The 27,386-nt window shown below is 42.7% G+C and overlaps 1 protein-coding gene across 2 annotated transcripts in view; it reads left to right on the top strand.

The window, feature by feature from the left end:
- LOC128659946 (oocyte zinc finger protein XlCOF6.1-like) overlaps window positions 1-27,386 on the top strand; it is a 156,820-nt gene that overhangs the window by 23,495 nt on the left and 105,939 nt on the right. For both annotated transcript variants that reach the window (XM_053713536.1, XM_053713535.1), the window contains exons 5-6: window positions 715-822; window positions 15,686-15,790. In XM_053713536.1, coding sequence (XP_053569511.1) covers window positions 715-822; window positions 15,686-15,790 — 213 coding nt within the window. The remainder of the gene's footprint in view (window positions 1-714; window positions 823-15,685; window positions 15,791-27,386) is intronic.

The raw sequence follows: 27,386 nt of genomic DNA, 5'->3' as shown, positions 1-27,386 counted from the left end.
CTTGTCCCTCCCTTCATCCGTGTCCTAAAGCTTTGGTATTGGTATCCCACAAGTAATGGATGAACCTGTGGACTGGATACACCTTTACAAGAGAAAACTAAATTTATGCTTACCTGATAAATTTATTTATCTTGTGGTGTATCCAGTCCACGGCCCGCCCTGTCATTTTTAGGCAGGTGTTTTTTATTTTTAAACTACAGTCACCACTGCACCCTATAGTGTCTCCTTTTTTTTCTTGCTTGTCTTCGGTCGAATGACTGGGGGTGGCAGTTAGGGGAGGAGCTATATAGACAGCTCTGCTGTGGGTGTCCTCTTGCAACTTCCTGTTTGGGAAGGAGAATATCCCACAAGTAATGGATGAACCCGTGGACTGGATACACCACAAGAGAAATAAATTTATCAGGTAAGTATAAATTTTGTTTTTATTTTCAAAACCCTCACAAAACCCTGTAATACGTCTCCCATGGGAATTCTGATTGGTTACAATGGGGGCTGTATTTGCAGCTAGTAAAGTAACTGATTCCCAGCTAACTGTATGACACAGGTTGTATTTACTGTTGTGCTAACATCATTATACGGTTGTTTCATCCAGATGTGACTGCTAGTGCTGAAGGCTCAGGTGTTTTTAACTTAAATTACACCATATATCACACTAAACTATTTTTTAAATAGAGACCATGTAAATAGTGATTTATTTATTATTTTTTTCTCCAGGTGAAATAGATGCTAAGATTTCATGTAACACGGAACAAACAGAAGATCAGTGGCTAAGTAATATGCCAGAAGATGCAGAGCAGGAAATATGTGACACTATAAATACAGGTGAGTGCACGTGTGTGACTTGTCTGTGGGATGCAGGGTACAGGTGAGTGCACGTGTGTGACTTGTCTTTGGGACGCAGGGTACAGGTGAGTGTACGTGTGTGACTTGTCTGTGAGACGTAGGGTACAAGTGAGTATACGTGTGTGACTTGTCTGTGGGACGTAGGGTACCGGTGAGTGTACGTGTGTGACTTGTCTGTGGGACGCAGGGTACAGGTGAGTGCACGTGTGTGATTTGTCTGTGGGACGCAGGGTACAGGTGAGTGCACGCGTGTGACTTGTCTGTGGGACGCAGGGTACAGGTGAGTGCACGCGTGTGACTTGTCTGTGGGACGCAGGGTACAGGTGAGTGCACGTGTGTGACTTGTCTGTGGGACGTAGGGTACAAGTGAGTGCACGTGTGTGACTTGTCTGTGGGACGTAGGGCACCGGTGAGTGCACGTGTGTGACTTGTCTGTGGGACGCAGGGTACAGGTGAGTGCACGTGTGTGATTTGTCTGTGGGACGCAGGGTACAGGTGAGTGCACGTGTGTGACTTGTCTGTGGGACGCAGGATACAGGTGAGTACACGTGTGTGACTTGTCTGTGGGACGCAGGGTACAGGTGAGTGCACGTGTGTGACTTGTCTGTGGGACGCAGGGTACAGGTGAGTGTACGTGTGTGACTTGTCTGTGGGACGCCGAGTACAGGTAAGTGTACATGTGTGACTTGTCTGTGGGACGCAGGGTACAGGTGAGTGCACGTGTGATTTGTCTGTGGGACGCAGGGTACAGGTGAGTATACGTGTGATTTGTCTGTGGGACGCAGGGTACAGGTGAGTGCACATGTGATTTGTCTGTGGGACGCAGGGTACAGGTGAGTGCACGTGTGATTTGTCTGTGGGACGCAGGGTGCAGGTGATTGCACGTGTGTGACGTGTTTGAGGGACGCAGAGCAAAGGTGAATGTATGTGTGTGACGTGTCTGACCATGGAACACCCAGTAAAGTAACCTTCAAGTTTCTCATAAAATTGTGCATACATAAATAGCATTATAAACGCATTTTTCAAAGAAATACCTTGTTATTTAACTGCTGTGCTAGCTTAGTCCTAAACATTTAAGTAAGTCTCCTTTTTACCGGTTGGTAGGCGCCTCTATGGACGAGTTTACACTGTGCACTAGCAGTGATTCTGTAACATTTATTGTTTGCCGTGTGCTATAGATCGTTAGCAAGATCTGAGTTACCATATGGCACCGCACTGCAGAGAGGGTGCATGTGCCTTAGCAGTTAATTTCAAAATGCTTGATATATAGTATTGTTTTACCTTTCTTTCATGTAATTAGCAAGAGTCCATGAGCTAGTGACGTATGGGATATACATTCCTACCAGGAGGGGCAAAGTTTCCCAAACCTTAAAATGCCTATAAATACACCCCTCACCACACCCACAATTCAGTTTTACAAACTTTGCCTCCCATGGAGGTGGTGAAGTAAGTTTGTGCTAGATTCTACGTTGATATGCGCTTCGCAGAAGGTTGAAGCCCGGTTTTCCTCTCAGAGTGCAGTGAATGTCAGAGGGATGTGAGAGAGTATTGCCTATTTGAATTCAATGGTCTTCCTCTAGGGGATCTATTTCATAGGTTCTCTGTTATCGGTCGTAGAGATTTCTTCTCCTACCTCCCTTTTCAGATCGACGATATACTCTTATATACCATTACCTCTACTGATTCTCGTTTCAGTACTGGTTTGGCTATCTACTATATGTAGATGAGTGTCTTGGGGGTAAGTAAAATCTTATTTCTATTTATGACACTCAAAGCTATGGTTGGGCACTTTATATGTAAAGTTCTAAATATATGTTTTAAACTTATATTTGCCATGATTCAGGATAATCAGTATTCCTTATTTCAGACTGTCAGTTTCATTATTTTGGGATAATGCATATGAATATTTATATTTTTCTTACCTTAAAAATTTTCAATTGACTTTTTTCCCTGTGGGCTGTTAGGCTCGCGGGGGCCGAAAATGCTTCAATTTATTGTGTCATTTTTGGCGCATACTTTTTTTGGCTCAAAATTTTCATTTCCGACGCCATAGTTGACGCCGGAAGTTTGTTCGTGGTTGCGTCATTTTTTGGCGCATGTGTGTTACAGACGTTTTTTGCGCCAAAAAAATGTGGGCGTCGTTTTTCGGCGCCAAAGGATTTGGCATCATATTTGGCGCCAAAAAAAAGTGAGCGTCGTACTTGGCGCCAAAAATGTGGGCGTCATACTTGGCACCAAAACATGTGGGCGTCTTACTTGTTCCACTATTTTTCACATTATTTAAGTCTCACTTTTTTATTGCTTCTGGTTGCTAGAGGCTTGTTTATTTTGCATTTTCTCCCATTCCTGAAACTGTCATTTGAGGAATTTGATAATTTTGCTTTATATGTTGTTTTTTTCTTTTACATATTGCAAGATATTTTCAAACACTGTTCCTGTTTCAGAAAATGCTAAGGGATTCCTGTTGACTGATATCAGTCCTACCAAAGCTAAGTTCATTTATTTTAATGTTATGAATGTTTATCTTTAGCTATGGTTTGTAATAAGTTATCATGATATACTTTTACATGTAGAGTCCATTAGTATTATGCTTTATATATTGCTATTCTTTTTACATCTTATGTACAAGATATACTTAGGAATTTATAAGAATATTTTTCTGATTCTATTTTAAAGGCTTTGTCTGATATCCCGCCTTCTAATAAAAATTTTTAGGTCTTTTTCTCCAACATAGGTGTGTCCGGTCCACGGCGTCATCCTTACTTGTGGGATATTCTCTTCCCCAACAGGAAATGGCAAAGAGCCCAGCAAAGCTGGTCACATGATCCCTCCTAGGCTCCGCCTACCCCAGTCATTCTCTTTGCCGTTGTACAGGCAACATCTCCACGGAGATGGCTTAGAGTTTTTTAGTGTTTAACTGTAGTTTTTCATTATTCAATCAAGAGTTTGTTATTTTCAAATAGTGCTGGTACGTACTATTTACTCAGAAACAGAAAAGAGATGAAGAATTCTGTTTGTATGAGGAAAATGATTTTAGCAACCGTAACTAAAATCCATGGCTGTTCCACACAGGACTGTTGAGAGCATTAACTTCAGTTGGGGGAACAGTTTGCAGTCCTTGCTGCTTGAGGTATGACACATTCTAACAAGACGATGTAATGCTGGAAGCTGTCATTTTCCCTATGGGATCCGGTAAACCATGTTTATTACGATTGTAAATAAGGGCTTCACAAGGGCTTATTTAGACTGTAGACATTTTTTTGGGCTAAATCGATTGATATTAACACTTATTTAGCCTTGAGGAATCATTTATTCTGGGTATTTTGATATAATAATATCGGCAGGCACTGTTTTAGACACCTTATTCTTTAGGGGCTTTCCCAAAGCATAGGCAGAGTCTCATTTTCGCGCCGGTGTTGCGCACTTGTTTTTGAGAGGCATGGCATGCAGTCGCATGTGAGAGGAGCTCTGATACTTATAAAAGACTTCTGAAGGCATCATTTGGTATCGTATTCCCCTTGGGTTTGGTTGGGTCTCAGCAAAGCAGATACCAGGGACTGTAAAGGGGTTAAAGCTTAAAACGGCTCCGGTTCAGTTATTTTAAGGGTTAAAGCTTCCAAAATTGGTGTGCAATATTTTCAAGGCTTTAAGACACTGTGGTGAAAGTTTGGTGAATTTTGAACAATTCCTTCATGTTTTTTCGCAATTGCAGTAATAAAGTGTGTTCAGTTTAAAATTTAAAGTGACAGTAACGGTTTTATTTCAAAACGTTTTTTGTACTTTCTTATCAAGTTTATGCCTGTTTAACATGTCTGAACTACCAGATAGACTGTGTTCTGAATGTGGGGAAGCCAGAATTCCTATTCATTTAAATAAATGTGATTTATGTGATAATGACAATGATGCCCAAGATGATTCCTCAAGTGAGGGGAGTAAGCATGGTACTGCATCATTCCCTCCTTCGTCTACACGAGTCTTGCCCACTCAGGAGGCCCCTAGTACATCTAGCGCGCCAATACTCCTTACTATGCAACAATTAACGGCTGTAATGGATAATTCTGTCAAAAACATTTTAGCCAAAATGAACCCTTGTCAGCGTAAGCGTGGATGCTCTGTTTTAGTTACTGAAGAGCATGACGACGCTGATATTAATATCTCTGAAGGGCCCCTAACCCAATCTGAGGGGGCCAGGGAGGTTTTGTCTGAGGGAGAAATTACTGATTTAGGGAATATTTCTCAGCAGGCTGAATCTGATGTGATTACCTTTAAATTTAAATTGGAACATCTCCGCATTTTGCTTAAGGAGGTATTATCCACTCTGGATGATTGTGAAAATTTGGTCATCCCAGAGAAACTATGTAAAATGGACAAGTTCCTAGAGGTGCCGGGACTCCCAGAAGCTTTTCCTATACCCAAGCGGGTGGCGGACATTGTTAATAAAGAATGGGAAAGGCCCGGTATTCCTTTCGTCCCTCCCCCCATATTTAAAAAATTGTTTCCTATGGTCGACCCCAGAAAGGACTTATGGCAGTCAGTCCCCAAGGTCGAGGGAGCGGTTTCTACTTTAAACAAACGCACCACTATTCCCATAGAGGATAGTTGTGCTTTCAAAGATCCTATGGATAAAAAATTAGAAGGTTTGCTTAAAAAGATGTTTGTTCAGCAGGGTTACCTTCTACAACCCATTTCATGCATTGTCCCTGTCACTACAGCCGCATATTTCTGGTTTGATGAACTGATTAAGGTGCTCGATAGTGACTCTCCTCCTTATGAGGAGATTATGGACAGAGTCAATGCTCTCAAATTGGCTAATTCTTTCACTCTAGACGCCTCTTTGCAATTGGCTAAGTTAGCGGCTAAGAATTCTGGGTTTGCTATTGTGGCGCGCAGAGCGCTTTGGTTGAAATCTTGGTCGGCTGATGCGTCTTCCAAGAACAAGCTACTAAACATTCCTTTCAAGGGGAAAACGCTGTTTGGTCCTGACTTGAAAGAGATTATCTCTGATATCACTGGGGGTAAGGGCCATGCCCTTCCTCAGGATCGGCCTTTCAAGGCAAAAAATAGACCTAATTTTCGTCCCTTTCGTAAAAACGGACCAGCCCAAGGTGCTACGTCCTCTAAGCAAGAAGGTAATACTTCTCAGGCCAAGCCAGCTTGGAGACCAATGCAAGGCTGGAACAAGGGAAAGCAGGCAAAGAAACCTGCCACTGCTACCAAGACAGCATGAAATATCGGCCCCCGATCCGGGACCGGATCTGGTGGGGGGCAGACTCTCTCTCTTCGCTCAGGCTTGGGCAAGAGATGTTCTGGATCCCTGGGCGCTAGAAATAGTCTCCCAGGGTTATCTTCTGGAATTCAAGGGACTTCCCCCAAGGGGAAGGTTCCACAGGTCTCAGTTGTCTTCAGACCACATAAAAAGACAGGCGTTCTTACATTGCGTAGAAGACCTGTTAAAAATGGGAGTGATTCATCCTGTTCCATTGAGAGAACAAGGGATGGGGTTCTACTCCAATCTGTTCATAGTTCCCAAAAAAGAGGGAACATTCAGACCAATCCTAGATCTCAAGATCTTAAACAAATTTCTCAAGGTCCCATCTTTCAAGATGGAAACCATTCGAACTATCCTTCCTTCCATCCAGGAAGGTCAATTCATGACCACGGTGGATTTAAAGGATGCGTATCTACATATTCCTATCCACAAGGAACATCATCGGTTCCTAAGGTTTGCATTCCTGGACAAACATTACCAGTTCGTGGCGCTTCCTTTCGGATTAGCCACTGCTCCAAGGATTTTCACAAAGGTACTAGGGTCCCTTCTAGCTGTGCTAAGACCAAGGGGCATTGCAGTAGTACCTTACCTGGACGACATTCTGATTCAAGCGTCGTCCCTCCCTCGAGCAAAGGCTCACACGGACATCGTCCTGGCCTTTCTCAGATCGCACGGCTGGAAAGTGAACGTGGAAAAGAGTTCTCTATCCCCGTCAACAAGGGTTCCCTTCTTGGGAACAATTATAGACTCCTCAGAAATGAGGATTTTTCTAACAGAGGCCAGAAAGACAAAGCTTCTGGACTCTTGTCGAATACTTCATTCCGTCCCTCTTCCTTCCGTAGCTCAGTGCATGGAAGTGATCGGGTTGATGGTAGCGGCAATGGACATAGTTCCTTTTGCGCGCATTCATCTAAGACCATTACAACTGTGCATGCTCAGTCAGTGGAATGGGGACTATACAGACTTGTCTCCAAAGATACAAGTAAATCAGAGGACCAGAGACTCACTCCGTTGGTGGCTGTCCCTGGACAACCTGTCACGAGGGATGACATTCCACAGACCAGAGTGGGTCATTGTCACGACCGACGCCAGTCTGATGGGCTGGGGCGCGGTCTGGGGATCCCTGAAAGCTCAGGGTCTTTGGTCTCGGGAAGAATCTCTTCTACCGATAAATATTCTGGAACTGAGAGCGATATTCAATGCTCTCAAGGCTTGGCCTCAGCTAGCGAGGACCAAGTTCATACGGTTTCAATCAGACAACATGACGACTGTTGCGTACATCAACCATCAGGGGGGAACAAGGAGTTCCCTAGCGATGGAGGAAGTGACCAAGATCATTCTATGGGCGGAGTCTCACTCCTGCCACCTGTCTGCTATCCACATCCCGGGAGTGGAAAATTGGGAAGCGGATTTTCTGAGTCGTCAGACATTGCATCCGGGGGAGTGGGAACTCCATCCGGAAATCTTTGCCCAAGTCACTCAACTTTGGGGCATTCCAGACATGGATCTGATGGCCTCTCGTCAGAACTTCAAAGTTCCTTGCTACGGGTCCAGATCCAGGGATCCCAAGGCGGCTCTAGTGGATGCACTAGTAGCACCTTGGACCTTCAAACTAGCTTATGTGTTCCCGCCGTTTCCTCTCATCCCCAGGCTGGTAGCCAGGATCAATCAGGAGAGGGCGTCGGTGATCTTGATAGCTCCTGCGTGGCCACGCAGGACTTGGTATGCAGATCTGGTGAATATGTCATCGGCTCCACCTTGGAAGCTACCTTTGAGACGAGACCTTCTTGTTCAGGGTCCGTTCGAACATCCGAATCTGGTTTCACTCCAGCTGACTGCTTGGAGATTGAACGCTTGATTTTATCGAAGCGAGGTTTCTCAGATTCTGTTATCGATACTCTTGTTCAGGCCAGAAAGCCTGTAACTAGAAAGATTTACCACAAAATTTGGAAAAAAAATATCTGTTGGTGTGAATCTAAAGGATTCCATTGGGACAAGGTTAAGATTCCTAGGATTCTATCCTTCCTTCAAGAAGGATTGGAAAAAGGATTATCGGCAAGTTCCCTGAAGGGACAGATTTCTGCCTTGTCGGTGTTACTTCACAAAAAACTGGCAGCTGTGCCAGATGTTCAAGCCTTTGTTCAGGCTCTGGTTAGAATCAAGCCTGTTTACAAACCTTTGACTCCTCCTTGGAGTCTCAATTTAGTTCTTTCAGTTCTTCAGGGGGTTCCGTTTGAACCCTTACATTCCGTTGATATTAAGTTATTATCTTGGAAAGTTTTGTTTTTAGTTGCAATTTCTTCTGCTAGAAGAATTTCAGAATTATCTGCTCTGCAGTGTTCTCCTCCTTATCTGGTGTTCCATGCAGATAAGGTGGTTTTACGTACTAAACCTGGTTTTCTTCCAAAAGTTGTTTCTAACAAAAACATTAACCAGGAGATTATCGTACCTTCTCTGTGTCCGAAACCAGTTTCAAAGAAGGAACGCTTGTTGCACAATTTGGATGTTGTTCGCGCTCTAAAATTCTATTTAGATGCTACAAAGGATTTTAGACAAACATCTTCCCTGTTTGTTGTTTATTCAGGTAAAAGGAGAGGTCAAAAAGCAACTTCTACCTCTCTCTCTTTTTGGATTAAAAGCATCATCAGATTGGCTTACGAGACTGCCGGACGGCAGCCTCCCGAAAGAATCACGGCTCATTCCACTAGGGCTGTGGCTTCCACATGGGCCTTCAAGAACGAGGCTTCTGTTGATCAGATATGTAGGGCAGCGACTTGGTCTTCACTGCACACTTTTACCAAATTTTACAAGTTTGATACTTTTGCTTCTTCTGAGGCTATTTTTGGGAGAAAGGTTTTGCAAGCCGTGGTGCCTTCCATTTAGGTGACCTGATTTGCTCCCTCCCTTCATCCGTGTCCTAAAGCTTTGGTATTGGTTCCCACAAGTAAGGATGACGCCGTGGACCGGACACACCTATGTTGGAGAAAACAGAATTTATGTTTACCTGATAAATTTCTTTCTCCAACGGTGTGTCCGGTCCACGGCCCGCCCTGGTTTTTTAATCAGGTCTGATAATTTATTTTCTTTAACTACAGTCACCACGGTACCATATGGTTTCTCCTATGCTATTATTCCTCCTTAACGTCGGTCGAATGACTGGGGTAGGCGGAGCCTAGGAGGGATCATGTGACCAGCTTTGCTGGGCTCTTTGCCATTTCCTGTTGGGGAAGAGAATATCCCACAAGTAAGGATGACGCCGTGGACCGGACACACCGTTGGAGAAAGAAATTTATCAGGTAAACATAAATTCTGTTTTCAAACTTCTTATTTAGTTGATGAAGTTTCAAATGACCAACAACATACTGAATTATCCTTCTCTGATGGTGTTTTTTTCTCATTCAGAATTTTCTTCATCAGATATTGACACTAACAAAACTACTTTTTTATTTTTTAATAGAGTACATTTGTTCTTTGTTGAAAAGGTGTTGGTTATTTTGGATATTTAAGTAACTAGTTCTTTTGATTTAAAGACTAGCTAACATTTAAATTCTACTTATTAACCTTTTGTGGTTTATTCAGAAGTTTTTTTCCAGTTCCTGATTCTAGGGAATGGAATAGGCTGAGAATTTATTTTTATTCCTTTTTTAAGGTTTTTAAATTGTATTCTTTGCCGGCAGTTAGTTTTCAGTTTTTGAGGAAAGATTCCCCAAGTTAATGGGGCTATCTCTACTCCTGCTTAACATACTATTATTCTATATGAAATAGTATTTATTTTTTTCCTTCAGATGGTTGTATCTTATTTAAGGAAAGTTTTTTATTTTCAGGTACTTTTCATAGACCTGTAATTTATTTGGCTGATGTTGCAATTGCTTCATTCTTCTGGTTGGATACTTTAAGATCAAGTATCGGATTATGATTTGTTTAGCATTGTTAAGTCGACATGCTAATAATTTCATGTGTGTCGTCATTTTTTTATATTTTCGCAAATGAGGTTTAATCTATGTCTTTAGCTATTTTAGCTAGAAGAACTTTGTGATTTCAATCTTGGAATGCTAATTTGATTTCTAAATTCCATATTTCTTTTCCAAGGTAATCAATTATTTGGTTCATAATTGGATTCAATTCTTTAATTGTTACTCTGGGCTTCAAGATTGAGTTCTAAGACTAAATTTTAAGCTTATATTAGTGCCTTTTTGGTCAGTGATTTTTGTTCTTACTAAGGAACGGAATCCTATATTCTTCCCCAAGTAACATGTTTATAATTGAAAGTTTTTCTTCATTCAATTAAGCCATTTAACAGTTCAAAGTCAGCTCCCCAAATTTGCATGTAGGTGCGGTTCTTATTCCTGCTTAGCTGGTAAGGGGCAGGTTAAGACTTTTTTGAAATTGTTTGGTTCAATTCGGTCCAAACTTCTTAGATTTTGGGTACAGAATAGGATTCAGAGTAAAACCGTCTGTGAGAAGTCTTTTTTTCTCTATCATATTCCAGCTATTCCAGTAAGGCTCACACTTTCCTGAAGTGTGTTTCAGACCTGTATGTTTTCGGTACTTGTGAAGCGCGGCTGGTTACCCATTGGGGTTCAAGGCGCTGCTCAGACCTGGAGTTTTTCTGGGGTATTTATACCAGTTCCATTTTTAGGAGCAGGGTTTGGGGGTTTTATTCAAAACTATTCATTGTCCCAAAGATAGAAAATCTTTTTGATTTGTCATATAAGTGTTCCATCTTTTAGAATGGTGTTTATATGGTCTATTCTGCCTTTTTGGTCAGTGATGACATTATTTGTTTACAATAGATACAATAGATGCATATCTTCATTTTCTGATTACATTCAGATTATTTTCTTTTTCTGAGATTCTCTTTTTTTGACAAGCATTACCAATTTGTTGCTTTTCCTTCTGGTCTAGCAACAGCTCTAAGAATCTTTTCAAGGTTCTCAGTGTTTCCTTATTTGGACGATTTCATGGTACTGGCTCAGTCTTTTCATTCTGCGGAATCTCATACGATTCAACTTTGTTGTTTCTTCAAGACATGGTTAGAGGATCTTTTTATCAAAAAAAAAAAAAAAAAAAAAGCTCCTTGATTCCTCACACAAGGGTCACCAATTTTAGGTTTCCAGATAGAGACAAAGACATTGACACAATCTAACAGACAAGTGACAATTTTATTGGGTTCCGTTTGTTGGAACCTTCAATCTCTATTATTTCCTTCAGTTGCTATATATGCATGGAAGTTTTAGGTCTCATGGCTGCAGCATTGGATTCGATTCCCTTTGCTCATTTTCATAGGAAACCTTTCCAGTTTTTTATGCTGAATTAATGGTGCAGGTATTCTAGGATATCATTTTTTATATCTTTGAATCCTAATGTTTAACTATCTTTGATTTGGTGGTTAAGATCACCATCATTTAGTTCTACGGGTCTCTTCGGTTCTTTCAACCTGGACCATGATCTCTACAGATGCGAGTCTTTTAGGTTGGGAGGCTGTCTGAGGATCTCTGTCAGCACAAGGGGTTTGGAAATCTCAGGAGGCGAGATTACCATTTGATATTTTGGAATTCCGTGCATTTCTCAGAGTTCTTCAGTTTTTGGCTTCTTTTTGAAGAAAGAGACGTTTATTGTTTTTCAGACAGACAATGTCACAACTGTGGCGTATGTCAATCATCAGGGTGGGACTATCAGTCCTTAGGTTGTGACAGAAGTATCTCGGATATTTTCTTGGGCTAAATCCAGCTCCTATCTAATTTCTGTGTTTTTTTCCCCAGGTATAGACAATTGGGAAGCGGATTATCTCTGTCAATCAAGCTTTACATCTGGGAGAATGGTCTCTTTACCCAGATATGTTTTTTTCAAATTGTTCAGATGTGAGGGCTTCCAGAAATAGATCTGATGGCATCTCATCTAAACAAGGAACTTCCCAGGGGCCTATTCAGGTCCGGGGATCCTCAGGCGGAAGCAGTGTATGCATTGACACTTCCTTGGAGTTATCAATCTGCCTATATTTTTTCGCTTCTGGTTCTTCTTTTTAGAGTGATTCTCAAAATCATCAGAGAGCAATCTTTTTTGTTGCTGGTGGCTCCAGCATGGCCGCACAGTTTTTGGTATATGGTTCTTGTTCGGATGTCCAGTTGCCAATCTTGGTCACTTCCATTAAGGTCAGACCTTATATCTTAACATTCGTTTTTTCCATCAGGAATTCAAATTATTAATTTGATGGTATGAAAATTTAACGCTTTATACTTAGTCATAGAAGTTTCTCTGACTCAGTGATTAATACTATGTTGCAGGCTCGTAAATCTGTGTCTAGTAAGATTTATTATCGAGTTTGGAAGATTTACATCTCATGATGCTCTTCTTATAAATTCTCTTGGCATTCTTTTAGAATTCCTAGGATTTTATAGTTTCTTCAGGATGGTTTGGATAAGGGTTTTTGTCTGCAAGTTTCTTGAAAGGACAAATCTCTGCTTTTTCTGTGCTGTTTTCACAGGAAAATTTGCTAATTTTTCTGTTTATTCATTGTTTTGTTCAGGCTTTGGTTCGTATCAAGCCTGTCATTAGGCCAATTTCTCCTCCTTGGAGTCTTAATTTGGTTCTGAGGGCTTTACAGGCTCTTCCGTTTGAGCATATGCTTTCTTTGGACATTAAAATTACTTTCATGGAAAGTATTGTTTCTTTTAGACATCTCTTCAGCTAGAACAGTTTTTGAATTATCTGCTCTTTCTTGTGAGTCTCCTTTTTCTGATTTTTCATCAGGATAAGGTGGTTTTGCTGTCCTCATTTCAATTTTTACCTAAGTTGTGAATTCTAACAACATTAGTAGAGGAATTATTGTCCCTTCCTTGTGTCCTAATCCTAAGAATTCTTTGGTAAGATTCTTACATTCTTTGGATGTGGTAAGAGTTTTGAAATATTATGTTGAAGCTACTCAGATTTCAGAAAGACTTCTAGTCTATTTGTTATCTTTTCTGGTTTTAGGAAAGGTCAGAATGCTTCTGCCATTTCTTTGACATCTTGGTTAAAGCTTTTGATACATCATGCTTATTTGGAGTCGGGTTAATCCCCGCCTCAGAAGATTACGGCTCATTCTACTAGGTCAGTTCTACTTCCTGGGCTTTTAAGAATGAAGCTTTTGTTGATCAGATTTGCAAAGCAATAACTTGGTCTTCTTTGCATATTTTTACTAAATTCTACCATTTTGACGTTTTCTCTTCTTCAGAAGCAGTTTTTGGTAGAATAGTACTTAAGGCAGCTGTTTCAGTTTGATTCTTCTGCTTATAATTTCAGTTTTTTTCATTATAAGATTAAAACTTTTTGATTTGGGTTGTGGATTATTTTTTCAGCGGAATTGGCTGTCTTTATTTTATCCCTCCCTCTCTAGTGACTCTTGCGTGGAAGTTCCACATCTTGGGTATCTGCTATCCCATACGTCACTAGCTCATGGACTCTTGCTAATTACATGAAAGAAAACATAATGTATGTAAGAACTTACCTGATAAATTCATTTCTTTCATATTAGCAAGAGTCCATGAGGCCCACCCTTTTTGTGTTGGTTATGATTTTTTTGTATAAGCACAATTATTCCAATTCCTTATTTTTGATGCTTTTGCTCCTTTCTTATCACCCCACTTCTTGGCTATTCGTTAAACTGAATTGTGGATGTGGTGAGGGGTGTATTTATAGGCATTTTAAGGTTTGGGAAACTTTGCCCCTCCTGGTAGGAATGTATATCCCATACGTCACTAGCTCATGGACTCTTGCTAATATGAAAGAAATGAATTTATCAGGTAAGTTCTTACATAAATTATGTTTTTTCTGCAAACAATTCTTTCTATGCATTCCAATCTGGACTGATTTATAGACCAGAAGATCCTATGAAAGCTGCTCGATAGCTCAGGTCTAGTTATACTTAGTCATGTTAGCTTGCTTGGCTTGCATATCTTTGCTGCAACACAAGCAGACCGCTCCACCTACTGGCTATTTTAATCAATGCACTGCTTCTCAATGCTTTTCAATTGCAGTCACATGACTGAAAAAAAAAGGTTGTTATTCTGAAACGGCGCAAATTGAACCGTTGTAAACCGAGGGCCACAAGTGTGTGTATATATATATATATATATATACACACAGAGGCATAACTAGAAGCCGCAGGGCCCAGGTGCAAGAATCTAAGAAGGGCCCCCCCACCCCCTCAAAAAGTGAATTTGATACATATATTTTTTAAAAAATTTTTTTACATTTTTTACATTTTTACATGTGCCCACAGTCTGTGAGATGGTCTGACCCCCTATTACTGTATATATAGTGACACTGTTTAACCCACCAGTACTGTATATAGTGAGTCAGTGACACAGTCTGTAATCTGTCAGTGAGATGGCTGGCTGACCCTACCTGCCCCAGTACTTTATAAAGTGACCACAGTAGTCTGTGACATGTTCCAGCTCCCCCGTACTATATATAGTGCACGCCCTTACTTTTTACTTACCTAAATAACTCCTCCTCCGATGTCGGCAGCTCAGTCTCTGCTCTCTAGCCTGCTTTACCATCCTCAGCGTACTGCCGATCACTGATTGACAGCACTGGGGTCAAGAGCAGCAAAGGGATGGGAGGGGGCCCAGTAAACACAAAAAAAGTTTATGAAGGCTGGACTGCTGACATAAATCCTACAGCCGTGCAGGGAAAATTCTGCACTTTCCTCAAAATGAACGTCAGCTCTGCCTGTAGCAAAATAACACACATTAAAATGACTAAGTGGCAAACAAGCTTGTGTGCTCTGAAGAAACAGTGAGCTCTGGCACCCCAGGCAGCTGCCCTGCTTGCCCGCACCTAAAAATGGCCCCAATAGATACAGATGAGTCACACAAAAGGTTTAGCATACTTAAGTTAACTGTGGGAGTTTGATGCTATGTTGGAAACTTGCCAAGAGTTAATATCCTTTTTGGTTTTACCAGTATTGGGGTCTCTTTGAAGGAACAATGTGCTGTAAAATTGGTTTCACATTAATGTGCTCCCAATTACATCTTATAGTGGCAGCTGAGTGTAAAGTGTATGGAAACATGTTCATTTCGTTTTTTTATATATATGAAATAGCTATTTTTGCTGATTGAAACCTCAAACTATTTTTCTTAAGAGCGTACCTACAGTATATAAATGGGCTGAGCCTGCAGAAATAGCAGACTCTTATCTTATCTTTCTCCCTATACATTAATGCTTCCTTATCTATCTGTCTTTACACAATGGCCAAGAGAGACAGCAATTGAAAAGGACAATGTTGTGGCATATCTCTTTCATACCCTACTGGGGACATTATTGCTGATTGCTGACTCTTGCTTACATAGAGAATACTAAAGTATTCATATTTTCAGTATAGGTGGTGATTTCAACAGGCAAAAACAACTAATTTAAATGACAAAATAAAGGTAAAGGAGTTGTTTATTCGCAATTTGATACACTCCAGTGTGTAACGCAGATCATAGGGAACATAATAAAATGGAACAAAATTACAGCACAATGTCCATTTAAGCCTACAGAAGAGACTACAGAAATTGTAAAGAGTGATTTATTATTTTATTTCCCCAGGTGAAAACGATGCTAAGATTTCCTGTAGCACAGAACAAACAGAAGATCAGTGGCTAAGAATTGTCAAACCATCAGAGCAGCAAATGTGTGCCAATATAAGTACAGGTGAGTGTATGTGTGTGACATGTCTGAGGGATGCAGGTGAGTGTAGGTGTGTCATATGTCTGAGGAATGCAGGGTGAAGGTGAGTGTAAGTGTGTCATATGTCTGAGGGATACAGGTGAGTGTACGTGTGTCATATGTCTGAGGGATGCAGGTGAGTGTAAGTGTGTCATATGTCTGAGGGATGCAGGTGAGTGTAAGTGTGTCATGTCTGAGGGATGCAGGTGAGTGTAAGTGTGTGATGTGTCTGAGGGATGCAGCTGAGTGTAAGTGTGTCATATGTCTGAGGGATGCAGGTGAGTGTAAGTGTGTGACATGTCTGAGGGATGCAGGTGTGTGTACGTGTGTGACATGTCTGAGGGATGCAGGTGAGTGTACGTGTGTGACATGTCTGAAGGATGCAGGTGAGTGTACGTATGTGTCATATGTCTGAGGGATGCAGGTGAGTGTAAGTGTGTGACATGTCTGAGGGATGCAGGGTGCAGGTGAGTGTACGTGTGTGACATGTCTGAGGGGTGCAGGGTGCAGGTGAGTGTACGTGTGTGACATGTCTGAGGGGTGCAGGTGAGTGTAAGTGTGTCATATGTCTGAGGGATGCAGGTGAGTGTACGTGTGTGACATGTCTGAAGGATGCAGGTGAGTGTACGTATGTGTCATATGTCTGAGGGATGCAGGTGAGTGTAAGTGTGTCATATGTCTGAGGGATGCAGGTGAGTGTAAGTGTGTCATATGTCTGAGGGATGCAGGTGAGTGTAAGTGTGTCATGTCTGAGGGATGCAGGTGAGTGTAAGTGTGTGATGTGTCTGAGGGATGCAGCTGAGTGTAAGTGTGTCATATGTCTAAGGGATGCAGGTGAGTGTAAGTGTGTGACATGTCTGAGGGATGCAGGTGAGTGTACGTGTGTGACATGTCTGAGGGATGCAGGTGAGTGTACGTGTGTGACATATCTGAAGGATGCAGGTGAGTGTACGTATGTGTCATATGTCTGAGGGATGCAGGTGAGTGTAAGTGTGTGACATGTCTGAGGGATGCAGGGTGCAGGTGAGTGTACGTGTGTGACATGTCTGAGGGGTGCAGGGTGCAGGTGAGTGTACGTGTGTGACATGTCTGAGGGGTGCAGGTGAGTGTAAGTGTGTCATATGTCTGAGGGATGCAGGTGAGTGTACGTGTGTGACATGTCTGAAGGATGCAGGTGAGTGTACGTATGTGTCATATGTCTGAGGGATGCAGGTGAGTGTAAGTGTGTGACATGTCTGAGGGATGCAGGGTGCAGGTGAGTGTACGTGTGTGACATGTCTGAGGGGTGCAGGGTGCCGGTGAGTGTATGTATGTAACATGTCTGAGGGATGCAGTGTGCAGGTGAGTGTATGTGTGTGACATGTCTGTTGGAACTAGGGCACATGTGAGTGTATGTGTGTGACATGTCTGTTGGAACTAGGGCACATGTGACTGTATGTATGTAACATGTCTGAGGGATGCAGTGTGCAGGTGAGTGTAAGTGTGTCATATGTCTGAGGGATGCAGGTGAGTGTAAGTGTGTCATATGTCTGAGGGATGCAGGTGAGTGTAAGTGTGTCATGTCTGAGGGATGCAGGTGAGTGTAAGTGTGTGATGTGTCTGAGGGATGCAGCTGAGTGTAAGTGTGTCATATGTCTGAGGGATGCAGGTGAGTGTAAGTGTGTCATATGTCTGAGGGATGCAGGTGAGTGTACGTGTGTGACATGTCTGAGGGATGCAGGTGAGTGTACGTGTGTGACATGTCTGAAGGATGCAGGTGAGTGTACGTATGTGTCATATGTCTGAGGGATGCAGGTGAGTGTAAGTGTGTGACATGTCTGAGGGATGCAGGGTGCAGGTGAGTGTACGTGTGTGACATGTCTGAGGGGTGCAGGTGAGTGTAAGTGTGTCATATGTCTGAGGGATGCAGGTGAGTGTACGTGTGTGACATGTCTGAAGGATGCAGGTGAGTGTACGTATGTGTCATATGTCTGAGGGATGCAGGTGAGTGTAAGTGTGTCATATGTCTGAGGGATGCAGGTGAGTGTAAGTGTGTCATATGTCTGAGGGATGCAGGTGAGTGTAAGTGTGTCATGTCTGAGGGATGCAGGTGAGTGTAAGTGTGTCATATGTCTAAGGGATGCAGGTGAGTGTAAGTGTGTCATGTCTGAGGGATGCAGCTGAGTGTAAGTGTGTCATATGTCTAAGGGATGCAGGTGAGTGTAAGTGTGTGACATGTCTGAAGGATGCAGGTGAGTGTACGTATGTGTCATATGTCTGAGGGATGCAGGTGAGTGTAAGTGTGTGACATGTCTGAGGGATGCAGGGTGCAGGTGAGTGTACGTGTGTGACATGTCTGAGGGGTGCAGGGTGCAGGTGAGTGTACGTGTGTGACATGTCTGAGGGGTGCAGGTGAGTGTAAGTGTGTCATATGTCTGAGGGATGCAGGTGAGTGTACGTGTGTGACATGTCTGAAGGATGCAGGTGAGTGTACGTATGTGTCATATGTCTGAGGGATGCAGGTGAGTGTAAGTGTGTGACATGTCTGAGGGATGCAGGGTGCAGGTGAGTGTACGTGTGTGACATGTCTGAGGGGTGCAGGGTGCCGGTGAGTGTATGTATGTAACATGTCTGAGGGATGCAGTGTGCAGGTGAGTGTATGTGTGTGACATGTCTGTTGGAAGTCGGGCACATGTGAGTGTATGTGTGTGACATGTCTGTTGGAACTAGGGCACATGTGACTGTATGTGTGTGACATGTCTGTTGGAACTAGGGCACATGTGAGTGTATGTGTGTCATATGTCTGTTGGAAGTAGGGCACATGTGAGTGTATGTGTGTGACATGTCTGAGGGATGCAGTGTGCAGGTGAGTGTATGTGTGTGACATGTGTGTGGGAAGTAGGGCACATGTGAGTGTATGTGTGTGACATGTGTGTGGGAAGTAGGGCACATGTGACTGTATGTGTGTGACATGTCTGTGGGAAGTAGGGCAAATGTGAGTGTATGTGTGTGACATGTCTGTGGGAAGTAGGGCACATGTGAGTGTATGTGTGTGACATGTCTGTGGGAAGTAGGGCACATGTGAGTGTATGTGTGTGACATGTCTGTGGGAAGTAGGGCACATGTGAGTGTATGTGTGTGACATGTCTGTGGGAAACAGGGCACATGTGAGTGTATGTGTGTGACATGTCTGTGGGAAGTAGGGCACATGTGAGTGTATGTGTGTGACATGTCTGAGGGAAGTAGGGCACATGTGAATGTATGTGTGTGACATGTCTGTGGGAAGTAGGGCACATGTGAGTGTATGTGTGTGACATGTCTGTGGGAAACAGGGCACATGTGAGTGTATGTGTGTGACATGTCTGTGGGAAGTAGGGCACATGTGAGTGTATGTGTGTCATATTTCTGTGGGATGCAGGACACAGGTGAGTGTATGTGTGTGACATGTCTGTGGGAAGTAGGGCACATGTGAGTGTATGTGTGTCATATGTCTGTGGGAAGTAGGGCACATGTGAGTGTATGTGTGTGACATGTCTGAGGGAAGTAGGGCACATGTGAGTGTATGTGTGTCATATGTCTGTGGGAAGTAGGGCACATGTGAGTGTATGTGTGTGACATGACTGTGGGAAGTAGGGCACATGTGAGTGTATGTGTGTGACATGTCTGTGGGAAGTAGGGCACATGTGAGTGTATGTGTGTGACATGTCTGAGGGACGTAGGGCACATGTGAGTGTATGTGTGTCATATGTCTGTGGGAAGTAGGGCACATGTGAGTGTATGTGTGTGACATGTATGTGGGATGCAGTGCACAGGTGAGTGTATGTGTGTGATGTGTCTGTGGGAAGTAGGGCACATGTGAGTGTATGTGTGTCATATGTCTGTGGGAAGTAGGGCACATGTGAGTGTATGTGTGTCATCTGTCTGTGGGAAGTAGGGCACATGTAAGTGTATGTGTGTGATATGTCTGAGGGAAGTAGGGCATATGTGAGTGTATGTGTGTCATATGTCTGTGGGAAGTAGGGCACATGTGAGTGTATGTGTGTGACATGTCTGTGGGAAACAGGGCACATGTGAGTGTATGTGTGTGACGTGTCTGTGGGAAGTAGGGCTCATGTGAGTGTATGTGTGTGACATGTCTGTGGGAAGTAGGGCACATGTGAGTGTATGTGTGTGACATGTCTGTGGGAAGTAGGGCACATGTGAGTGTATGTGTGTGACATGTCTGTGGGAAACAGGGCACATGTGAGTGTATGTGTGTGACATGTGTGTGGGAAGTAGGGCACATGTGAGTGTATGTGTGTGACATGTCTGTGGGAAACAGGGCACATGTGAGTGTATGTGTGTGACGTGTGTGGGAAGTAGGGCACATGTGAGTGTATGTGTGTGACATGTATGTGGGAAGTAGGGCACATGTGAGTGTATGTGTGTTATATGTCTGTGGGAAGTAGGGCACATGTGAGTGTATGTGTGTGACATGTCTAAGGGAAGTAGGGCACATGTGAGTGTATGTGTGTGACATGTCTGTGGGAAGTAGGGCACAGGTGAGTGTATGTGTGTCATATGTATGTGGGAAGTAGGGCACATGTGAGTGTATGTGTGTCATATGTCTGTGGGAAGTAGGGCACATGTGAGTGTATGTGTGTTATATGTCTGTGGGAAGTAGGGCAAATGTGAGTGTATGTGTGTGACATGTCTAAGGGAAGTAGGGCACATGTGAGTGTATGTGTGACATGTATGTGGGAAGTAGGGCACATGTGTGTGTATGTGTGTCATATGTATGTGGGAAGTAGGGCACATGTGAGTGTATGTGTGTCATATGTCTGTGGGAAGTAGGGCACATGTGAGTGTATGTGTGTGACATGTCTGTGGGAAGTAGGGCACAGGTGAGTGTATGTGTGTGACGTGTCTGTGGGAAGTAGGGCAAATGTGAGTGTATGTGTGTGGGAAGTAGGGCACATGTGAGTGTATGTGTGTCATATGTCTGTGGGAAGTAGGGCACATGTGAGTGTATGTGTGTGACATGTCTGTGGGAAGTAGGGCACATGTGAATGTATGTGTGTGACATGTATGTGGGATGCAGGGCACAGGTGAGTGTATGTGTGTGACATGTATGTGGGATGCAGGGCACAGGTGAGTGTATGTGTGTGACATGTATGTGGGATGCAGGGCACAGGTGAGTGTATGTGTGTGACATGTCTGTTGGAAGTAGGGCACATGTGAGTGTATGTGTGTGACATGTCTTTTGGAAGTAGGGCACATGTGAGTGTATGTGTGTGACATGTCTGTTGGATGTAGGGCACATGTGAGTGTATGTGTGTGACATGTCTAAGGGAGGCAGGGAATAGGTGAGTGTATATGGATTGCACATGAGAGGGACGCAGGGCACAGGTGAGAGTACGTGTGTGACGTTTCTGTGGGATGGAGGGGATAGATGTGTGTACGTGTATGACATATCTAAGGAAAGCAGTGTACGTGTGTGACACTTGAGAGGGATGTCGGGCAAAGTGAGTGTTTGTCATGTCTGTGGGAAACAGGGCACAGATAGTGTATGTGTGTGATGTGTGAGGGTTGCAGGGCACAGGTGAGTGTACGTGTGTGATGTGTCTGTGGGATACAGGGCACAGGTGAGTGTACGTGTGTGATGTGTCTGAGGGATACAGGGTACAGGTGAGTGTATGTGTGTGATGTGTGTCTGAGGGATACAGGGCAATGGTGAGTGTATGTGTGTGATGTGTCTGAGGGATACAGGGTACAGGTGAGTGTACGCGTGTGATGTGTCTGAGGGATACAGGCTACAGGTGAGTGTATGTGCGTGATGTCTCTGAGGGATACAGGGCACAGGTGAGTGTATGTGTGTGATGTCTCTGAGGGATACAGGGCACAGGTGAGTGTACGTGTGTGATGTGTCTGAGGGATACAGGGTACAGGTGAGTGTATGTATGTGATGTGTCTGAGGGATACAGTGCACAGGTGAGTGTATGTGTGTGATGTGTCTGAGGGATACAGGGTACAGGTGAGTGTACTGTGTGTGATGTGTCTGAGGGATACAGGGCACAGGTGAGTGTATGTGTGTGATGTGTCTGAGGGATAGAGGGCATAGTTGAGTGTATGTGTGTGATGTGTCTGAGGGATACAGGCTACAGGTGAGTGTACTGTGTGTGATGTGTCTGAGGGATACAGGGCACAGGTGAGTGTATGTATGTATGTGATGTGTCTGAGGGATACAGGGCACAGGTGAGTGTATGTGTGTGATGTGTCTGAGGGATACAGGGCACAGGTGAGTGTATGTGTGTGATGTGTCTGAGGGATACAGGGTACAGGTGAGTGTATGTGTGTAATGTGTCTGAGGGATACAGAGCACAAGTGAGTGTATGTGTGTGATGTGTATGAGGGATACAGGGCACAGGTGAGTGTATGTGTGTGATGTGTCTGAGGGATACAGGGTACAGGTGAGTACGTGTGTGATGTCTCTGAGGGATACAGGGCACAGGTGAGTGTATGTGTGAGATGTGTTTGTGGGAAACAGGGCACAGTTGAGTGTACATGTCTGATGTGTATGCTCACTAATAAAGTTTATTTTACATATTATATATTGCCTTTTATATTAAATGATAATCTGCTCTTCATTACAAGTACAAAATATATGGCATAAATGCAACATTCATAAAAAATAAAAATAAATGTTTTGTGCTCATAAGCAATAATTATTTAAAGGGACTCAAACTTTTATGACTCAGATAGAGCAGCAGTTTTAAAACATTTTCCAATTTACTTCCATTATCAAATTTTGCAGTCTTTTTATATTCACTCTTACTGGGGAACAATGTCCTACTGAGCATGTGCACAAGCTCACAGTGTATATGTATACTAGTCTGTGATTGGCTAATGTCACATGATACAGGGGCGGAAAAAGGGGACAAAATAAATTTGACAAAAAAATTTACTGCTTATTTGAAATTCAGAGTAGGTGTTATTGTCTTGTCTTGTCTTTTCTTTTTTTTTTTTTTTTTTTTTTTAAATTCCATCATTTATTGATCAAAAGCACATAAAGAAAAAGTCACAAACAACGGTGCACTCACCGTAAAGGTTTACATATTACAATCTGTGCATTCATGTAAAGAAATAAATCTTAATATAGGATGGAGGCTTATATATCTGTAAATAACACATAACCTAACAAATTAAATAACAAAAACAAAATTAAACATTACTGATCATTATCATTATCTTTGTGTTGGGAATAGCTAGTATTTCTTCATACTAAATTTATTAAAATTCGGGTTGATTAGCTCAACATGAAATAATCTCTAGAGTTTCTCCTAAATCCAGGGATATGTTGCTAGAGAACCTATGTAGGATATGTTCCACATAAATCTTACTTTGCCAAGGGGAGCCTCCAACTCCATGTCAAAAAGTCAGTCAGAGGGGAGTTATATGAGGATCAATGTGAGTTAGTGTTCAGTCGGAGGTAATGAGTCGTCCCATAGGAATTTCATATTCTGGAAAAATTCTAATCTCATTCTTTTTAAGTATCCAAATTCCTCTAGGTCTAGAAGTTCGTTTATTTTTGTTAGCCACATCTGTCCTGTCAGGGGTACGGGCATTTTCCAGTGTAAAGCAATTAGAGCTTTAGCTCCATTAATGCCAATTTGTAGTAGTTGTCTTCTAAGTCTACATGATATTTGGGGAAGTCTATTCAGGAGGGTAATATGGGGTGTCAGGCGGAGGTCTTTGATTAGGCCTTTCCTAAAATGAGTTTCTATGAATTGCCATAATTGTGTTAATAACTCGCAGTCCCACCACATGTGTAGATAATTGCCTCTCTTTTTGCAACCTCTCCAACATTGATCGTTGGAGGATGGGTAAATAGAGCGTAATCTCGCTGGAGTCAGATACCAGCGTGTGAGTACTTTGAAATTTAATTCAAGGAGTTTCGGAGAGGTTGAGGACTTTTTCGTGTTTTGGAATATGTTCGCCCATTCCTCCTCGCTTAGAGTGGTTCCGAGTTATTTATGCCAGTTGTTGGTGTAAGCAGGTAGTTCTGTCTTCATATGATTCTGTAATATACTACGTATTTTGGATAGTGAGTGTGGTGACGGTGTATTGGCCGAGCAGATGTTCTCAAAAGGGGTCAATTGCCTTAGATAGTCTTTTTGAAATAGTGTTGTGTTGATAAAATGTGTGAGTTGATTATATTTTAGCCATGGGTAGTATGCCCCTTGTGCTACTTCCCTCATTTCTTCCCTACGTATGAGTTTCCCCTCCCGAACAAACTCCTTTAAAGGAGTGGTATATCCCCATTCCGTTTTTCTTTGAAAGTTTCTGTCTAACCCACCCGTCAATTCTGCATTTAATGGGATAGGAAAAAGGGGCGATCTAGGTCCAGAGATGTCCCTTCTTTTGTGTTTGATTTTTTCCCAAGAGTCAAAGAAGTGTTGGTGTATTGGAAGTGTTGTGCATTGCAAGGGTCTTAAGGGTTTAGGGACCCAGCATAGAGCTCCCACAGATGGGACTTTCAGTATTTGAGAGTCAATGGAGATCCAGGCTTTGTGTCCTGATGTGTTATGCCAGTCATAGACTCTCTGGAGTACTATCGCGTCTAAGTATAGCTGTATATTCGGCAGGCCTAAGCCTCCCGTTGAAGTGGGCCTGTATAGTGTAGCTTTATTTATTCGTGGTTTACGGTCACCCCATATGAATCTATTTATGTGGTTCTGAAGTCTCAGAGGGAACCAACCTGGTAAGGCTATAGGTAGGGCTTGTAGCGTATATAAGATTCTTGGGAGGGTTGTCATTTTTATACTTTGTATTTTGCCCCACCAGGAGAGAGGCTTTGTTGCCCAAGTATTTAGGTCTTTCTGAGTTGATAGCATGAGGGCTTCAAAGTTCTTTTTAAAAAGGGTGGTAGAGTTTGGGGACAGGAAGATACCCAGGTATTTTATAGCGTCTGTTTTGAGTGAAAGTGGACAGATCTCTGCTAATCTGGAAAACTCCTCTCTCTTAAGGGATATGTTTAGTAGTTCTGATTTAGTCGTGTTTACAGTAAAATTGGAGAATCTCCCAAATTGGTCGAGTTCAAGCATAATTTCTTTCAAGGATTGGGCTGGGTCTGTAACTGTAAAGAGGACATCGTCCGCGTAAAGTGCAATTTTAAAGCTATGTGGGCCAATTTCTATACCTTTAATGGTGTGGTTGTTACGTATGTGGGCGGCCATAACCTCCATGGTGAGTATGAACAGAAGAGGGGATAGGGGGCATCCCTGCCGTGTGCCGTTATTAATTGTAAAAGGGTGGGATAATATACCATTAGCCTTGACTTTTGCTGTGGGGTGAGCATAAAGACTGAATATTCTGTTGCGCATTCGGGGCCCCAGACCTATCTCGATAAGTGTGTCTTTGAGGAACTGCCAGTCTAGCCTGTCGAAGGCCTTCTCGGCATCTGTTGCCAAGAAGACCGTCGGTATCTTGTAGTGTTTAGAGTAGGACATGAGGGTCAGGGCTCTTATGGTATTATCTCTGGCCTCCCTATGGGGTACGAACCCTACCTGGTCTGTATGGATAATATCTTCTAGTAACCTATTCAGTCTTTTAGCTAAGATCTTGCCTAGTATTTTGAGGTCCGCATTTAGAAGTGAGATAGGTCTGTAGCTTTTAGTGTCTGATGGTGTTTTCCCTTGTTTTAGGATAACTGAAATATGGGCTTGTTGCATTTCCTTAGGGAGCGCTTTCCCATCGTCTATAGTTCTAAATAGGTTTAGGAGGTGCGGGGCCAGGGAGGTTCTAAATGTTTTATAATAAATGTTGGTAAACCCATCTGGGCCTGGGCTCTTCCCGGAGGGTAGCTTAGCAATCACTGAGAGGATTTCCTGTAGTGAGATAGGTGCTTCGAAATTTTCTTTTAATGTCGTCTGTATTTTCGGGAGGTTGGCTTCTTTTATATATGTCTGGAGCTCAGTCAGCCTTTTTGGGGATTGATCTGATGGTAGATTATATAACTCTGAGTAATAGATTTTGAATTGTTCTGCTATATCTCTGCTTTCAATGAGATGTTGGCCCGTTGGTGTCACTAATTCGTGGATGTGGGATTTAGTGGTTTGTTGGTTAAGTAATCTGGCCAATCTAGGTCCTGCTCTATTACTTTCGAAGAAATATATTTTTTTCAGTGCTAGAGCCTTTCTCTGTGCCTCTTTAGAAAGAATAATGTTTAAATCTTGTCTAATTTTAGTTATCTGTGACAGAAGTGTTTTATTTGATGGGTTATTCTTGTGTTGTGCCTCTAGTGTGTATAACTGTGCCGTTAAGTTAGTCACTGAGGAGCGATATTGCTTTTTTACTTTGGCTGTTTGCTTTATACATTCCCCTCTGATGTACGCCTTGTGTGCCTCCCAGATAATACCCGGAGGTGAGTCGTTGGTGCAGTTAAATTGGAAATATTCAGTCAATGCATTTTGTAATATTTTTTGTGTTGGGGGATAATGAAGGAGTGAGTCCTCTAGTCTCCAAGTGTAAGGGATTGTTGGGATCTCGGGCCAGTCTAACTCTAGGTGTACTGCTGAATGGTCAGACCATGCTGTAGGTCGAATGTCTGAGTCTCTTAGGAGGGATAAATGATGTCTATCAATAAATAAGTAATCAATTCGGGTGTATGTTGCCCATGGATGTGAATAAAAGGTATAGTTGTGTTGTGTTGGGTGCTGTATGCACCAGGTATCGATAAGGCTCAATTCTTTTATACATGATAGGGTTGTATTCGGTGCTCTAGATTTCGCTTGTCCGTGTTTTGTAGACGAGTCCATGATTGGATCTAGTACTGTATTAAGGTCCCCTCCCATCACTACCAGACCTTTCTTGTGTTCTAAAACCAGGGAGAGAACTTTTTGGAAAAAATTTTCGTCTACGACTAAGTGGGGCATAGATATTAACTAGAGTGATTGGTTTGTTAAACAGGAGACCTGTGAGAATAAGGATCCGTCCCTCTGTGTCTGTGATTTTGTTATGTAGCTGGAAATGGAGGAGTTTGTGAAGTAGTATAGTAACACCTTGCTTCTTGGCGTGGTATGCGTTATGGTAGTTTGTAGGGAAGTCCTTTGAGGCTAGAGAAGGCTCTGCGCCTGTGATAAAGTGGGTCTCTTGTAAGAAGATAATAGAGTGAGAGTAGGTAGCAAAGTGTTTAAGAGCAATAGACCGCTTATTTGACCAGCTTCTTCTTTGTGGTTTAGGTGACAAAGATCTCTCTTGGTCTCTTTTTCTTGAGGTTTCTGTCAGCTTGGGTAGAGATGGTTGTGCAATATTCAGCTGCCTGCAGAACTGTTCCAAATCATCTGGGTTTCGGTATACAAATGTTTTGTCATCTTTCAGGACTTTAATGGCAAAAGGGAAGCCCCATCTGTATGCTATTCCAAGATCTTGTAAGTGTAAAGTTAGATATCTGGCTTCCTTACGTTTGGCTAGGGTGATCGGGCTAAGGTCAGGGTAGATCTGTATGACATCTTCACCAAAATAAAGTGGTGATTTCTTCCTGGATGCTTGTAAAAGGTTTTCTTTATCCTTTAACTTGTGACAGCACAGAATTACATCTCGTGGTGGCATACTGTCTGGGGGT

Source organism: Bombina bombina, chromosome 5 (assembly GCF_027579735.1).
Source record: "Bombina bombina isolate aBomBom1 chromosome 5, aBomBom1.pri, whole genome shotgun sequence".
Lineage (NCBI taxonomy): Eukaryota > Metazoa > Chordata > Amphibia > Anura > Bombinatoridae > Bombina > Bombina bombina.
The sequence above is the reverse complement of the archived record's forward strand: the minus strand, read 5'-3'. Positions and strand labels throughout refer to the sequence as shown.